General features: G+C 33.9%; 2 protein-coding genes across 5 annotated transcripts in view; one reads left to right on the top strand and one right to left on the bottom strand.

Moving 5' to 3' along the window:
* The window catches only part of IFT74 (intraflagellar transport 74), a 159,785-nt gene that overhangs the window by 14,150 nt on the left and 127,102 nt on the right, over positions 1-18,533 (top strand). The gene's annotated exons all lie outside the window — the stretch shown is intronic.
* Positions 1-18,533, bottom strand: part of PLAA (phospholipase A2 activating protein) — a 30,943-nt gene that overhangs the window by 10,030 nt on the left and 2,380 nt on the right. Inside the window, exons 1-10 of one of the 3 annotated variants that reach the window (XM_007498089.3) lie at positions 18,119-18,325; positions 14,433-14,626; positions 13,521-13,621; positions 13,267-13,387; positions 11,339-11,506; positions 9,632-9,767; positions 6,327-6,496; positions 5,273-5,430; positions 3,114-3,333; positions 408-476 (exon numbers count right to left, since the gene is read on the bottom strand). In XM_007498089.3, the coding sequence (XP_007498151.1) occupies positions 408-476; positions 3,114-3,333; positions 5,273-5,430; positions 6,327-6,496; positions 9,632-9,767; positions 11,339-11,506; positions 13,267-13,387; positions 13,521-13,621; positions 14,433-14,604 (1,315 nt within the window). In that variant the 5' untranslated portion in view covers positions 14,605-14,626; positions 18,119-18,325. Of the gene's footprint in view, positions 1-407; positions 477-3,113; positions 3,334-5,272; positions 5,431-6,326; positions 6,497-9,631; positions 9,768-11,338; positions 11,507-13,266; positions 13,388-13,520; positions 13,622-14,432; positions 14,627-17,712; positions 17,860-18,118; positions 18,326-18,533 lie in introns of those variants that run through there. The other 2 variants (XM_056806643.1, XM_001364969.5) reach the window with 2 other exon arrangements.

Raw genomic sequence — 18,533 nt, 5'->3', positions numbered from 1 at the left:
AGTACATTCATCCGCAAAACCCCCCTACATAGCAAAAACGTCATGATACAGAATTAGATTATTTTAAACTGTGATACACTGATGCCTCAATAAGTAAACCTCAGTATAGGGAGGGACAACTGTAATGAATGTAAATGTAAAAAAAATGGCAATGGAACAGCTGGAAATGAGGTAAGGTTTGCTGGAGAAAATAATGAATTCTAATATGTTGGCTTAAGAGACAGTGGCATAATCGGTTAAGGAATCTTGACGGAAAGCAAGAAATGGAAGATAAAGAAGATGAGATATCCACGTTAAAAGTATAGATTTTAAAGGGACATATACAAATAGATAATTTCCTCAATATTTCTTAAACCAAAAAGTACTATATATTCAGGAGTAAAACTATCGACAAGGCTCCTCTTTACCTGTGAAAGGATCTGCAGCAGCTGACACGTCTGATCCAGAAGAAGAACCTGGAACATAACGACCACCACCTGTAGTTTTAAAACAAAAAACTATTGGTTCTGTTCTAAAATGTTTTTCTACGAAGTCTGCTTACTTATTTAAGAAAAGATCAAGATAAGCATAAGAAAGCTAAATAATCTAGGGCAGCTTCCTAAAGGCAAAAATTATGTATGCATAGATCATTTTTTTACTTTGATTACACATAGTAGGTACCACTCGCTGAACTAATACATCATTGGACACACACACACACACCATAAAAAAGGTATAAAACTACAAAAAACAATTTTGCAAGTGAAAAGAATTTAGAATTCCCAAGAGAGAGTTATACTGCCTGCAGCTACAATATCTAAGTAGTCTTATGCCCTGCAGATGCTTCACAGCAGGGTAAATGAGCAGGAGAGGTAAAAAAGTCCCAAGTTCAATTCTTAGGCAAAACAATCCTTTCTGTTCTCATTTATTTTTAGTCAAACTGATCTACTAAAATGAAGCTCAAGAGTTTCAAAACAAAAAAGTGGAACTAAGATATATTTTTATTACAAATAGCACATTCTCTGATAATCTTGGTAGGAATAATACCAGTGAGAATTTGAAATGATAGCACTGGAAAGTAATTCCTGAACATAGAGGAGAAAGGGAAGAGAACAAGCATTTACTTGTACAAGCCTACTATGTGCCTGACACTATACTAAGAGTTTTTAAAATATTTTCTCAATTTAAGATAACATCTAAAGAAATATAGTTCAGCTCTGTCTGGGGCCCTGAATTATTGGTGGAAGTGAGAGGCTAGATAAGGATCCTCAAAGGTCACATGATCTATATGTATGTCCCCATACTTTAGTTATATCTCCCATTCAGAGTGCTAGGAAAGGCTGTGGGAATTGAAGGGAGATTCTCTAATGCTAATGCTGTGTTTTTGGTTACCAGATAATCTGCTGAGAATCATTTAGTCAGACTTAAGTCACTTTTAGAAAGGGTTATCTACTAAGGTGGCACATTAAGAATAGTCAGAATAAAACAACTCACAACCCCCCACCCCCCACCCCTGCAATTGCTATATCCATTTTAAAGTTTGGACCTTTTCACAAATTTGTTTGTTCAGAGGAGGAAGAAACTATAGAAAATATCAATCACTATGAAAAACTGATCCTGGAGATTCTCATAGAAAGATTGGCCTAAAAATGTGGTAGTTCTCCTAGCCCAACATCGGTGAATTTTTTCGGAGTTCAAGGGACCAAAGAGCAAATTCAAACTGTTTGTGAGCCTCCACATAATGGAAGAAAGCCAAGGGAGGAAATGCAACTGGATAGAGGGGTGGAGCATGCAAAAATGTCCTTGGGTGCACAGAAGATGGGGAATGGAGCAACATTTCCCAAGTGCTGGAATGCCATGTCTTCAACACTGTCCTAGTCTTTTTCCCCATAGGATAGGGGCTGATTGTGGTTTCATTTATACAAGGAATTACTAGGTGAGGAAAGTCACTTCACTAATGGAGGTCAACACATACTCTTTAACTTAGAGAGGTGCCTAGAGAGCACTGAATGGTTAAGTGACTTGACCAGGGCAACAGAGTCAGAACTAAGGCTTGAACCTAGATCTTAGTGGCTCCCATGTCCAACCCTATAAAATTCTTTCAAATACAGAGTTGTTTGGATAAAAAGGATCTTTTTTTTAAAAATAATTATAGGTACTTCCAAAAGGTGAAGGAATATTATGTATACTATGTATATTATATATATAAATATCAATTTATTCAATTAGATTGCACTCTTAGCACCTGAGATTATTCATTTGAAATTTTGACTATAGAAAAAGCAGATTTGGAGCAAGAAACAAATCTGGAAGCAGACTTAGGTAGTATTCCACAGTGATGACTTTAATACAATATAAGCAGATCTCATACCTATGGGCCTGGGAAATATGTGCATTAAGAAGTTTGGGGGGAGGGGGGTATGCAGAAAGAAGTAAAGTTTAAAACAAAACAATTCAGTTTAATTCTAACCTTACATTTAGGAGAAGAAAAAAATCAATTATCTTCCTCATTTATCACATGACCCTCAACAGCTAGGATTTAAACACAGGTTAATACCATTACTAGGCTAGAGAAGTTCATCACTTGATACATTAAACAGCCAGTGGTTGGCCTGAGAATCTAGTCACCACTTACACAACACAATCTCTATGGGAAAGTCTATTCAGAATGCTAAATTCATGACATACAAACTTGTAGAATTAAAAGTTATTTGTTCCATTTTATTTGCTTGTACCTAATTCTAATTTTGGTAAACAACAGACCTATTAAAATGTTTTATATAAGAACTATATTTAAACTACAACTTAAAGGAATCTCATTTTGAAAACTTTTTAAAATTTCAATACCACTTTGAAGAAATTAAGTAAATTCTAGATAATAAATTGTAGATGTAGTTAAATATATTTGAAATTATTTGCAGCTGTTTCTATGTTTCAACTACACTAAAGTTTACTATTACACTAAAGTATTTAAGTTTATTACTCTAAATTCACATATTTGTCAACCTGTTGTGCAGTAGAAGTTTTTAAAATAATTTATTAGATCTTTTAAACAGGCCAAAGAAATTAAATCCTTCCCACTACCTCCAATATTAAGCATTACCAATAGAGGAATAATTTTCCCCTATCCTTACCTGTAAACGGGTCTGAAAAATCAGTGTTCACATTTCCCAATGTCTGCCCTTTTGTGTTATCAATAATAAATTTGGCCACTTGATCCAAAAACATAGGATTTAGATCATTCTTCTGCAAAAAGTTGTATGCTGTCAACCAAGGATCATCACTGGTGTTATATGGCAACTTATAGGAAGGCCCACTTTCATTGACGTCAATTGTAAAAACATAATCAAATTCCTTTAAAAATAAATACAAAGGGAAAATAGTTTAATGTCTTTTTCACCTTTCAGCTAAAGTAATACAAATGACAAGTATGAAAAATTATAGGTATCTACACAGATGGTTTTTTAAAAACACTCTTATCTGCCATCCTAAAATCAAGACTGTATTGATTCCAATGCAGAAGAGCAGTAGAGGCTAGACAGTGGGGTTTAAGTGACTTGCCCAGGGTCACATGGCTAAGTAGTGTCTGAAGTCACATTTGAACCTAGAACCTACCATCTTTAAGCCTGACTCTCAATCCACTGAGCCACTTAGCTGTCCCATCACAACTATTTTTTTAAAATATCAAGTTGGGGCAGCTAGATGGCTCAGTGGATTCAGAACCAGGCCCATAGATGGGATGTCCTGGGTTCAAATCTAATCTCAGACACTTCCTAGCCATGTGACCCTGGTCAATTCACTTAACCCCCATTTCCTATCCCATACCACTCTGCCTTAGAACCTATTGGTTCTAAGACAGATGGTAAGGGTTCAAAAAAAAACAAAACAATTTGTATTTACCATTTTCATCTAGTACCTTAAATTTCTGACTTTTTAAAAGCATGTTAATTTTTTTATTATAAGCATGAATACATATTTGTTTACATTATTAATAAAAGACATTAACACATACTTCAAAGTTTGCAAAGTGATTTACATAGATTATCTCATTTGAGCCTTGCAGCCACCCTCTGAGGTAGTTACTTAGTTTTTTATTATTTTCATTTTATGGACTAGAAAACTTTTAAGAGTTAAGTAACTTTCTCCCCCAGTCACATAACTAGTAAGCAACAAAAGCAAGGTTTGTACCCAGATCTCCTTAATGACAATGACATCAAACGATTATGACTGGAAAAAAAAATACCTAGTATTTGTATAATGCTTTAAGATTTGTATAAAGCTTTACAAATATTCTCATTTGATCCTCACAACAACACTGGAAGGTGGGTGCTGTAAACTGAGGCAAAAATGTTAAGTGGTTTGCCTAGATCTACAAAGTTATTAAATGTCTCAGGCAAGTTATAAACTCAGACTTCCTGATTCCAGGTCCAGCACGCTATCTACTGCCCTACCTACCAGCTGCCTTTAGTAAGGGCTTACATTTATATAGCAAATTAAGGTTTGCAAGTCCTTTGCAAAGCAAAATCTCTCAAAACTAAAACTTGATCATGAATTTACCTTTACAAATTGAAGTATACAAAAATAAGAGCTAAGAACTTATTAGAAATAAAGCAAAACAAAAAATGCTTTTTGTTCAGCAACATAGAAATTTGACTCAATAGTCCATATTTGCCAGTGAAAATAAAAAGAAGCTTATAATCAGGCTAAAAGATCATAATTTGATTAAAAATCAAGAGGCAAAATCTCTCCTCTGATACATAGGTACCATAATGCTGAGTATGCTTATACTGAAATGATATCCTATCCTAATGTACACAATAAAAAGTTAAGTAATAATCCATTAACTGATTGTTGTATCTACACATTTACCCTCCTCCCTCCCTATCCACCCTCACCTTTTTGTACTCTTAAAAATCAAAGGCAGGAGTCCTCAACAACATGTTGGCCATGATCAAGTGATTCTGGCATTTCAAATATTGACCCGTCAGGAGAGCAACCTGCTGTTGGCTACCTCCACATCTCCCTGATTTTAATGTCAATTGCTCATGAAGGGCACTGCAGGTCCTCACCACAAAAATGTTGAGATCCCTGAACTAAGACATAAAAGGCAGCTAAAATTTCTATATCTAGAAAGAAATAAGATCTGTTAGAAAATATGAGAGAAAAATAAAATGAAAAGTCTGCTTCTTTTAGAAAACATTTTTTTTTTAAAAACCCACATCCCCAGAAATCTATGGTGGTCGCTCAAAAAAGCTAGGTGCAGAGATCAGTATTAAAACAATGGTTAACCTACTTTTCCTTCATATAAAACTCTTCCAGATGTTTGCTGATTAGCTCCAGATGAACCAACAACATCACCAATCTTCAACCACCTTCCATCACTAACACTCCACTGATAAGCTTCAACTTTCTCCCCATCTTTGATCAGGCGAGTCTGTCCTTCTCTAGTACCTTAAAAGAAATTTAAAGGATTACAAATATTTAAGAGCAAAAAACACAGTTAGAAATAAAGATTCTCAATCCTTAAATGTATATGAAAAAATAAAAATATACTACCGTGAAGATTTTGTTTTTGTTTTTAAGTTGACAAAAGTGATTCTAGTCTTAATTTCAAATGGTTGTTCATAGTGAACAAATAGGACTTGACCAGTAAACAAAAAATGAAATTATATTTTACTGCCTATCTACACTTTTAGGCTTAAAAATATTGTCTCCAACAATGGCATCAAAGCATATTTGAGAAAGCACAGTATATAATCTCTAATTTAGGCTAATATCCCTAATTTGAATTTCCTCCTGGCTTGAATTTATCCTTGGGCTAAAAACTTAACTTCAATCTATTTATATCTTAAGCCTTCCATCCGAGTAATAAATAATTCAACTGATATTTATTGGCCATGTGCTGGGGGCTTGTTAAGAATAGTTTGAGAAAGTATGCATCACTGATGCCCTTGTTAAACTAAATAGAGACAGGTAACATGTGTAAGCTTTCTTCTAATTTCCATTTTAATAAGCTATATTTTAAGAGTTTAGTTACATATTCTTGTAAAGCTTAGAGTCAAAAGCAAAAAAACAAACAAAAGAACTACAGACACAATATTTAATGTTTCTAGTTCCCAATTTATATTTAATGTTTCTGATAAATTTCTGTCTCCTCACATGTAACGAGAGATATGAGAGAATTCTGTATTCTTCTTACTTAGTATGAATTTCAAATCAGAGATTAAGAGCTACACTATCTGGCACTTTAATTACAATTTTGGAAAATTAATAAAGTCATATCCATATGAATTATCCATAATCCTTCCACAAAAGGGAAAGATTTTTGCCCAAGAAAAAATATTTACCAGGTTCATTCAGATGCTCTTTTCCTGGAAGCTGGTCAGCATCAATGTCCCCTAAATCACCAGTTTTTGAATCAATAGTTGCCTGAGAAAGTTCATTTTCAAAAGCCTGAAGTTCTTCAGGACTAGCTGTCCGATCTACTGATTCTGTAAACACTCTGATAATGCCATCACTGCAAAAAAATAAATAAATAAATGTAAACTTATTTAAGTTTATGTTAATAAATGTTGACAATTTCATGAATCAAAAATGATAAGCTGCAGAAATGTAATTAACATTTCTATAAAGCTGACAAATGAATGGCCAAACTGATATGCATATTTATATAAAACATAGGTATCTATATGTCAAAAAGCCAAAGATAATGTTGGCAAGAACAATAAAATAGTTTGAAAGAAAACAGCTCTAAGCATTTAAATCTTTTTTACTTTCTAGACAATGCAATGGACAGAAAATCTGATCATTTATGGGATAAAGTTTACAGGAAACATATACTTTGGTGTTTAAGCTCAAACTTTGATTTCAAACTCACTTTAAAATTATAAACTCAAATGTGAATATTTACTATTAACACAAATCTGAAGCTTTGCACAATTTTTTTTGAAGGAAAAAATTAACTTTTCATAGAGGTTTCATTGTATACATCAAAGAACACTAAACTAGAAATCAAGAGACCAAGTCCCAGATCTTACTATAATTGGTCTTGTGATTTTCGTTGTGTTAACCCTTCTAAGTTTCAATTTTCTAACCTGTAAAATGGAATGTGGGGTAGAAATGATGGTATAGAAGAGAGATCCCTTCATTTGTATAAGGAGAAGTTACTTTCATTTCCTTAAAATTTCAGAGATCACTACCAAGGGAGCTCCAAGGTAAATTCCATGAAAAAAAATCAAAGTGGGCATACTCTTCCCTTTTTTCAGAGGAAAGAAAGTCTGGGAAATATTATAGTGAAGACAACTAGCTTAGATATAAGGTCTTATTTGGCAGATCTTATAAGTCCCAGACTTATTGACTCAAAATCTCTGGATCTCCAAATATCCTTCTAGCATTACAATTGTATCATTCCTAAACCTATTGTCACTACTGTTTTAAGTAAATAACTTTTCACATAAATTCCTAAAATTTAAGATGGATTATTTAGCATAGATATGCATCTATCTTTTCCTCCTGAAAGTATACCTGATATCCAAAACTAACTTTTCCAGACTTACTTTCAAATCTCAGCACTTTCCTTACAAGATACTAATTTTCTACATTTACTCTTTAACTCTTTTACCATATCTTCAATATTTCCCTCTACCCTCAAATATGCTTAGTAACTTTAGTTACTTTAACAATAAAAATCCCCAAGCAGTCTTTTGACCATGGTCTCCTATTTCTCTTATTTTTAAAACTAAACTTCTTACAAGAGTGATTTGCCTCTAATTTGTCACCACTTGCTTCCTCCTTAAATGCTCTCTACTATTTTTTAATCTCCTTCCTTTTGCCATCACTACACTTAGGTTACCAAACCAAACTCCATTGAGTTTTTCTAAGTTTTCTTTCTCCTTGACATCACATGAACATTTAGTATTGATGACATCCTCTCTTTAAAACTCTCTCCTTTTACTTATATGAAATAATCTTAAGTTTTTCAACTATTCTTTTCTGATATTTTTATTCTACTCTTGTTTTGCTTCCTGCCTCCTAGCTGTGAAGATCACAGGATCACAGAATTTAAACCTGGAAGAGCTCTTAGAGACTGTCTTGTCCAACTTCTTCATTTCACAGATGAAGAAAATGAAACTCCTATAGGTATTAACAAGAGATGTGATTTGAAGACACATCATCTGACATCAAATTCAATTTTTTTCTATCCCTATTATGTGGTCCTTGGTCCTCTGCTCATCTCCCTATGCCATAGTTCTCACAGAAGGAATTGCCCTACGTCACATACTAAGTGGCCAACATGAAATTTGAACCCAGATCTTGAAACTCTTTCAATTTTACAATTTGCTTGAGGTCTCCTCCAACTGATATTCTTTAAGTCTATGTTCAAATTCCTATTTCCTGTATATAAATACAACTTTTATGTAGCTGATCCAGAATAATCTCAATAAATATAAAATCAAATTAATTTTATACCCAAAATTTGCCTCTTTCCCTGATTTTCCTATTTCTGTTAAATAGCATTGTCATTCTCTAAACTTTTTCTTATCCTTAATGCAGTCAGTGCTTCTTTCCTTATTTGAATATTTCTATTAAACAGTTCCTTCCTTTCTATTATAGCAGCTACAATCAGCAAAAAAAAAAGGGGGGGCTCTAAAGGGGGGCTATATAAACCAAGGTTTTAATCCTGACAGGCAAAAACTAGCCAGGCAATCTCGGCCAAATTATATAACCTCCATAGGTTTTGTTTTCTTCATCTGCAAAATGAAGGTGTTATCTCCAACAAGAGGTTTAAAGATACTGTAGTGGAGATTAACAATTCAGTGCTCTAGATGACATCTTTAGAATCTAAATGACAAATTTAGTATCTTTCAATTCAGGCTGACTGTCTGACACATTTAATTATCTTTCAAATCAGGGATTCTATTATTCTAGATATCTCAAAGTTTTGAGACTTTCAATAATTCAGTAGTATCTGTCCAGATGTGTTTCCCAATACTCTCTAATGTATAATTTCTACTCTAGTAATGCCTGACTTCTTTATTATCCCTCATACACATTGATGCTCACTTTTAACTCATACCTTTCCATATTGTTTCCAGTAGAAATGATGCTTTTGTATTTATCCTTCAAGACACTGAACTCAAGTCTCAGTTATTCCATGAAGCCGTATCTATTTCCCATAGTGATCTCAACCTTTTAAAATGCTTTTTTATGTCATCGATAGTGAACAATTTGTTTTATAAGAGTGTTATGGGGAGCAACTAGGTGGCTCAGGAGATTAAGAGCCAGGCCTGGAAAGAGGAAGTCCTGGGTTCAAATTTGGCCTCAAATACTTCCCAAGTGTGTGACTCTGGACAAGTCACTTGACCCCCATTGCCTAGTCCTTACTGCTCTTCTGCCTTGGAACCAATACACAATATTGATTCTAAGACAGAAGATAAAGTTTTTTTAAAAAAAAGTATATTAAGCCAATATATACTACAGGCAATTTAAAAATGCTATCTTTTTACTTTCAGGTATACTTTTGTTACTCCAATTCAAGAGTAAATTATTTGAGCAAGACTTATGTCTTCTTATACTACTACATCCCACAATACCTAACACAAGTCTAAGCACACAGAAAATGCTTAATACTTTAAAACTGATATTTGAATACCTCGCACCAACCACAATGTCACCATTTTCTAGCACACAGCAACACCAAATAGATTGAGCTGGAAGTCTGATTGTCTGGGCACATTCCCCTCGTTTCCATATTCTCAGAGATCTGTCCTCTGCTGTTGTCACAAAATCTAAAATGAACAAAGGAACAATTAGCTATAATAATTAAGATGAATGAACACTTATAAATAGCAAATTTATAAGCTTTTTCTTCTACTATTCTAATTAGTCTAGGCTCCTTCCCCTGGGGATTGTAATCAGGGGCAGAACATGGATGCTACAATGATGAATGAGTCTATAAGGGAGACTGGCCCCTGAATTCCAAAGTAATTCTGCCAACCACTGTGTTTATTCTATCTATTCTTGCTTGGTATAATCAGAAATGTCTAGGATCTGCCTCCATAAAGAACTCAGCTCCCTTTGTCTTCCTAAATATAAAAGCAATATTAGCACCAATTAGCTTGGGCCTGTGGAACCTGCTGAAAGTTCTACGTAAGGCTGCTCTCTCCTGGACCTGTACCATTAATAAGAATAGAACCAATAACTAACAATCAAAAGTTGCAAGAAATAGTCAGGGCCAATCTGATTTTCTCAATATTTCCAGTTTACTCAATTTCCTTTGCCCATCAGTGCAGTTTGTATACTATAATAAACCTCATAGTTAAATCAAATTAGTGCTTGGAGGTGTATTTCTGTTCCTTAAAATCTCAGGCAGAATGGCAGATATACTGTATAATTTCTCTTCCAAGTATAATTAAATTAAAATTCATTATGCCCCTTCTTCACTCATAGTCCATATACTGAACTATTCCATTAGAAAACCATGGATCATACCAATACATCAATCAATTCAGTTTTTTTCTGAGGTCAAAGATCTTTTAATCTTGTAATTAATCATGAGTTTGCATTGATATATAAAACACAAGCCTTTTGCTATGAAGAGAATTTAGTGCAGGTATCCCTTCCACATCTCAACTTTTCCTATTATAGTTTTAATATATCATGAATGGGTATGGGGGGTTGGGGGACACAGCTAGGTGGCTTGGTAGATTGAAAGCCAGGCCTGGAGATGTGAGGTCCTAGGTTCCAATGTGACCTCAGATACTCCCTAGCTCTGTTGCTCTGAGCAAGTCACTTAACCCCCACTGCCCCCATTGCTTAGCCTTTACCACTCTTCTGCCTTAGAAACTATATAGTATTGCTTCTAAGACAGAAAGTAAGGGTTTTAAAAAGAAAAAATCTAAATAAGAATTTGGAGGGAGTGTTAGAGAAAACTACAGGAAACACATTTAGGCCAACAGACAACACAAAAAAATTTAGAAACTCAGAAATGCAAAAATATATTTTATATTTTAATGCCGTAAATATGCATAATTTCTTTTTAAAGTTAAAATAAAAATGTAGATAATGTAAAAAATTTAGTAATTCCTAAAGGAATATAAGGTACCATACATTCCCCCATAAAAGAAAAAATTCAAATTTCTGTGGTATAAAAGGGCCAAAAATTTTTACTTGAATTTTTCAGATCAGAAGGGGGGGGGGCACTGCACCCTTAATTCCTGTGATGTGGAAGAAGGTACCTGATTTAAGTAAGATATGAAGTTACTAAAATATCAAATAATTCATTATTAAACTTTTAAAAAACCTACTTTATAAAAAATGCCCATTACTATACTTTTATAGTTATACTATATGTTCTTACCTTTACAATTTGGGAAAACAGATATACTATAAATATAATTTGTATGCCCATAATATACTTCAAGACACTCGCCAGTGATTTGCCATCTTCTAATACTGGCATCATTTGCACAAGAAAGAAATTCTGTCTCATTTAGAATTGCTAAACCTCTCACACAATCTTCATGACCTTCATAAGGAAAAAAAGAAATTAACAAAGAGTATCAGTAGTTCAATTATATTGTTGCATAAAATTTATGTAATATATTAAAGTATAATAACATCTGGGGCAGTTTGTTGCCCCAGTGGAAAGAACACCAGACCGGAGTTGAGAAGACATACTTAAAGTGGACTCAGACATTTCCAAGATGTATAATCCCCATTGTCTAGCCCTTGCCCCTCTATTTTAAGAGTTGTTACTAAGGCAGAGTTTAAATAAAACATAGAAAAGGAACATCTAATCTACAAAATGAGATCTTAATCTGTGAAGAGATAAAAGAATCAGTTTGTATTTTAGTTCTGACCATACATCAATAAAGTTACATAATTCAGGTAAAATGAAAATGTGTTCTTTCAACATTCTTTCAAATTTTCCACCTAAAAATTCTGAGAACAATTATCTTTTGTTAAAATGCCTAAATATCAGATTTTACAAAGACCAAGTTCTGAGTTTTAGTTTGCAATATAATGAATTAGTAAACAATTATGTAAGACAAATTTTATCAAACATAATGAATACTCAACAATTTACATAAAAAGAATGTTTATAATGTCATCTCTGACAAGATTGTTACTAACCAAAAGGAATAAAATGTCAGTCAACTGCTATGCATCAATAAATCAATAAACATTTATAAAGTACCTTCTTTGTTACTAGTACTGTGCTAGAAGCTGAGAATAAAAACATTAAATGAAATAATCTTACAAGAACTTTACACTCAAATGAGGAGATCAACAAGGACTACCTATAGAGTAAATCTAAAAAGAAAAATTGCAACCAAATACAAAGTAGTTAAATATAAGGCAATTTAAGAGGGAGTGAATTGGATACAGTATACTTTATACTACCTATTTGGGGATCCATATAAGTTATGCTATTTGGCACAGAGTCTATAATTTTCACATTTTAAAAAAATTAAGATATATACAAGATTGCTTAGAACACATTAATATGTTGTTCAGGTTTTTTCTATGTTCAATTTTCTGTTGCTGAGGCACATCAATGTTAGACTAGCAACAAATTTGATTTCCAGAATTAACAAAAATCCCATGTGTTTCTTTTAAATGTGGAATATGAAACAGTGAAAGTTGTCTCTCATTACTATCTTCATCTCAGCTTTTAATGAAGTATAAAGAAGAAGCTTCTCCTAATGCTACTTGTGACAACTGCTAACTTTGAAAAAATGAATTAATCCAAGGACAACAAATAGAAAATATTTTCTTGTTCCTTATTTTGTCTAGTTACGTAAAATCTGTGAAAACAGATAAGAATCAACTCAGTTTTAGAATTACCTAATAATTCAAGCTTACAAAGTCTGCCTTTTAGAAACACATTATAAATAAATCCTAGTGTTTTCTGGTGTGTTATGTTTACACTTAAAGTAAAGCAATAACAATATTGCCAGATAGATGTTTTGATAGACAGACAGATAGATAGCAATCAGCATGGCATGGACTTTTGAGGTTTCTTCATAATTTATATAAAAATAACTCCTTCAAGCCTAACTGCATAAAAACAGTGAATACGGTTTCAGAGGCCAGAAGTGACTTACTTTACTAAGGTCTGAGCCATTTAAGCAGCAAAAGATAAGATTCAAATCCAGTTGTTTTCATTCCAAATCTAGGATTACTTTAACTACTCATACTAACTCCTTAGAGAGATATACCAACTTAATTTTCAAAATGGAATAGAATCACATAAACTAAAGTAAATCTGTTTCCTATTCTTACCAGAGAATGTTCTTTCACATCTTCCAGCTTTCCAAAGTTTAATAGTTTTGTCTGCTGACCCAGTCAACATTAAACCTTGTTCTGGTAATATCTTCACTGCCCATACTGCTGCTGTATGACCCTAAGAATAAGACTGGAATCAATTTATGAGGCCAAAAAATGATCATACAACAAAGGGGCCAAAGAATAATATAACAGTTCAAAAAGATACTCAATTATTTATTATCTTGACTATTCAAACAGAATCACGATACCTGTAAGGTCATCATGCATTTGTCGTTGAGCCAGACTTTGGCTGTGGTGTCCCATGAGCCACTAAGTAATGTTCCAAATTTTCCAGAAGAAAGACTACAGACTAGTGGGTGAAAAAAAATCAGTCAATATTTTAATATATTTCTCTGCCCTCAAATCTGACTTTGTATTTTAAAAAGGAAAATAATTCAGGGTTCCATATGGCTGCTTGTGGTACCTGAGTTTCTCATTTTAGAAAGGGCATTATAGGGGCAGCTAGGTAGCACAGTGAATAAATAGCCAGTCCTAGAGTCAGAAAGACTTTAACTGTGTGACCTAGGTCAAATCACTTAACCTTGACTGCCTAGCCCTTGTCACTGTTCTGTCTTAGCACTGACAATAAGACAAAAGGTAAAGGATTGTAAGAGATACCTTATAACTTAATTTATAACTATATTTATAACTTATGACTTGATTTATAATTTAAGCAAATGCATCTAGTGTCATTCAGCCTTTTTAGATAAACTTCCTAGAATATAAAGGAATCTGATGATCTAATCCTCAAATTAATACTCCTTTTCACATTGTAATTAAGAAAAACCATCCAAATTATGCCTCATTTTTCTGCTAGAAAAGAGGTTATGGTGAAGAAAAGGGGTATGCAAACTTACTCTTATATGAATTTGTTACTCACTAGTAATGATATAATTCTAAAATTCATAGGAATACCTGACTTTACCAGTAAGTAAAAATGTTATGGCATCAACTCAGTATTAAAATAAATTGGAAATATTTTTAAATACTTTATGAGACTTAGAATTATTATAGTATTGAAAGCAAAAGCAAAATTGTGACTCTTATTGACTGGAAAATATGAAGTTAATCCAACTCAAAGAGGAAAAAACTTTATGTAAAGAAAATTAAAATATACTTACCAGTGTTTTTGTGACCTTTAAGTATATAAAGTGGTGCTGAACTATCCAGTGTGAATATGCAAATATTGTGGTCATTTCCACCAGTGGCAATTAGTCCCCGAGGATAGATGTCACTTGAAGGTATGATGCATACACAAGAAACAAAATTGGAGTGCCCACTCATACAGTGCATTTCAGTGAAGCCCCTGTTAGGACTGAAAAGATATGCTAATCAATATAGTGCATATTTTTATTTCCCTAGATATCCAAGATATGCCAAACTATCAAAGATACAGACATTTCATTATATAGTTTTTCTTTTAGTTGAACTTTAATGTGTTAATTATTCTAATGATATTATCTTAAAGTTACTATTAAATCGCCAAAAATGAATTAAGTTTTCACATTAGCAAAAATCAATTTTTAAAATTCTCTATTTATTTAAAAAACAAAAAGGTACCATAGTACCTACCTCAAAATAAGCTTTACTATTTATAGCTAAAAATCTAGTTGAAATGTCATTGAAAAGAATATATCAATTAATGGAGAAAACAAGGAACATGAAGAAAAAAGTGAAAATAAATTTTACGTTGATTGCTTATTCATACATTTAATCTTCATTTCACTTTTCAGCAACTATAACCCTAAACTCAAGAGTTCTGGTTCAAGTGAAATAACTGTAATTATAATAATTCGTTCCACTACCAAAACCTTAAAAATGACAGTTAACAAAGCATTAACATATGATAAGCATTCACATTTGAATTTGATTTAAATATTATGTTTTTTAATAAATGACATGTCCACTGTTCTAAATTACAGAAGAGGGTCTAATACAGGGTCATCAAGTAGTTGTTCCACAATTCAGTAGTAAACATGAAGACAAGATTTTCGATCTGTTCTATGTACTGTAGCACTATGTTGTACTGCACATAATTAAATAAACCAATTAAAAGTTTATCAAATCTGTAAGATACTTAGTTTGGCATAACGAAGACACAAAATGAACATATAAGAAAAGATTACTAAAACTACATAGTGGTAAATGGCATGCCTTTAGTACTATAGGGTGGTTCAGAAAAGGGAGAGAAGACTTGTGACTAGAATTATCAGAGGAGATTTTTGCTTCTGGAGAGAGGCAGCGTAGGACTGGACAATCAAAGAAGCTTATGATTTTGATATGCAGAGAGCAGGGGATGGAATGAAGGACACACTAAAGTAGAATATCTAAGTAAAGGACCTAGGCTCTTAGAAAACCTCACCTGTGCTAAGCCTGAAGTTCAAAAGCATTGTCTACAAAACCAGTGATGGCAAACCTTTTAGAGACGGAGTACCAGGTCCCACCTCCATATCACACCCCAGAACAAATGCCATGCCCTGCCCCCCACCAAGAGCTGGGCATGCCTGGTCTATGAGCTGCCCACCTAACCCCCTGTGCACTCTCATTGAACTGCTGGGCATAGGGGTGGGAGATGTGAAAAAATGTCTTCAGGTATGGTGGAGACACGTTCCTCTGCCTTTCCAGTAACAAACTTGGGGGAGAGGGCATCATGGGTGCCCATATGGAGCACTCTGTGTGCCATCTTTGGCATGCATGCCATAGGTTTGCCTTCACTGGTCTAGCCCATAAAATCAGAGACAAACCCAAGGAATTTGAAGCAACACCATGGTAACTATTCCAGGCTCATGAAGATTCAATTTATGGGGCTATTTCCAGGATAAAAGACACTCCCAGAAGCCATTAATAACTTCCTTCAGGGAGATTGAGTCTTAGTAAGAATAAAGAGAGATATCCACTCCAGAGTAATTCTAAAACCCCAAAAGCTGATCTTAGAACCAATTCAATTTCTTGAAGTACAAGACTAGGATTTAAACTCAAACCCTCTATTTAGTTTTTTTTAAAAAGCACTTAGCACAGTGAGCTGGACATAGTAGACATAATACAAATATTTTATTCCCTCCCCCCATCCTAAAGTAAATCACAATGCATTTATGTACCTCTAGATCTGGGATGCAACAAGCCTAGTTTTCTACTTCTCACCTGGATTACTGCAATAGTTTTTTACCAAAACTCCCTGACCTTTAGTCTCCTTCCATACTTCACACAGCTGCCCCAATAACTTCCTAATACCCAAAACTAATGTTATTTTCCTGCTAAAAAAAACCTAGGCTGCTGTCTACAAATGTCTTTAGCAGGGTTTTTGAAGCCCTTCACAATCTAATTCCAATCTATCTTTTCAGCTTTAGTCTACATTATTCTCTTTCAAGCCACTGTAAGCCAAACTTAGCTAGTAATTACTGTTCCCTGACTTCATCATGCAATCTTGATTCTGTTACATTCACAAAGACTATACTACTCCAAATCAACTAGTATTTATAAAGCACTTATTTATACCCAGCACTATGGTAAAGGCATCCCATCCCTGGAATGAACTCCCTCATCTATACGTGCTCTTGTTCAATGTTTATTGAAGGTGCCATTTCCTATATGAAACCTTTCCTAACCTTACTTGGCAGAATTATGTTCTCAAATTTTCCTAGTGTACTTTGGACTTTCCTTTTTGAGAATCTACATCTAACCTGAATTATACTTGCTTCTATATGTTTGATCCTCATTAGGAATATGTGACTACCCTACAACCTACAGGCATATCCGAAACTCAAAAGTTAATTTATGGCAGGGTGCCTAGGATTGGAACTTTGAACTTTCCTCCCTTTCTTGCTAAACACTAATTCTGCCACTTTCTGGAAACTTCCATACCACAGGTTTATATTCCCAATTTTAAGGACTCAAGGATCCAGTATCTAGAATTACAACTGGCCTCTTTGGAACAAGAATCCAACTTCTCACCCATAAAAACTCACAACTTTTAGCAACTTTATGAATCTAGTCTGATGTGGAAAATGATTGTGACCCAAGCATCCCAAATGCAAAATCAAATACAAGTAACTGAAAGCTCCCCAAAGCTGAGTGGACCTAGTCCCAACATATGAACTAGACTCTAGTAGCTGATATAGTTGTAATTTATCTTTGTTGCCCCTAAGTGTTTTGCTTTAGGTCCTAAACTACCTTTTGTATGTGTAAATAAAGGATCTACTATTTATTACTAATAATTCTGTCTTTCATGAAACTCTGTTCTAAGCCCCAGGATTGCTATTATGACCTAAGACAGATGTGAAGGTCCCTGGGGGTAAGGATCACATAATCTTTCATCTGTCCTCTTTGGAATAAGCCAATTGTTGAGCAATTCAATAGATGTTTAATAAATGTCCGTTGAAATCAATAGGTGAATTTATTTACCTTGAAGACTAGCAAATTGCTGGGGACCATCAGGGTGGACTTTGCCCATGACAGCAAGTACCAAGCAATACTTCCATCCAGTTAAAGAAAAATCCTGATACAAACTTCGAAAGGATGTTTGTCTTGATTAAACATTTAGTTGTAACACTGAAACCATAGTTTAAAGATACATTACAAGAAGAGGAGGAAAAAAGTATTACCTCACAGAAGAATAAAATGTAATGAAAGATAACAGAATGAGACCTTAGTCAAATAATCAGAAAAACATTTATGAACAGTTATCAGTATTTCTCATCAGCAATAGTGGAAATACCACATCTAGCCTTCAGGATCTCAATTCTTGATGCATTATATGAAGAAATGGAAATGGCATTTAAGAAGATGGAGATGGGAAGTGCTGCCATACCTTGTCTAGTACATACAGAAGAAATCCATGTTCGAGGTGATAATTTTGAAGGTCCTCGGGGATCGATACTGAACATCTCAGAGGGATTCAAGATCATGGTATATAAAGCTAATATCACATAAAGCTCCTTTGAAGATACTAGAGAGGTGCTCCTGGAGAAGAGAAGACTTGGAAGGACAAAATAACTATCTTCAAGTATCTAAAGGGCTAACATATGGAAAATGGATTAGATTTATTCTGCTTGATCCCAAGTACCAAACTAGGATCAATGGGTAGAAGGTACAAAGAAGCAAATTTATGTTTGAAATTAGGAAAAACTTCTTAAACATTAGTTATCTAAAGACTACCATAGTAGATAGTAGAGTGTACTTCACAACCAGCAATGGATGGATAGGCAATCATTGAAAATGTCAGA

This window comes from Monodelphis domestica, chromosome 7 (genome assembly GCF_027887165.1).
Source record: "Monodelphis domestica isolate mMonDom1 chromosome 7, mMonDom1.pri, whole genome shotgun sequence".
In the NCBI taxonomy this organism is placed as follows: domain Eukaryota; kingdom Metazoa; phylum Chordata; class Mammalia; order Didelphimorphia; family Didelphidae; genus Monodelphis; species Monodelphis domestica.
Note: the sequence above shows the minus strand (reverse complement) of the source record. Positions and strands in the feature narration are given on the sequence as shown.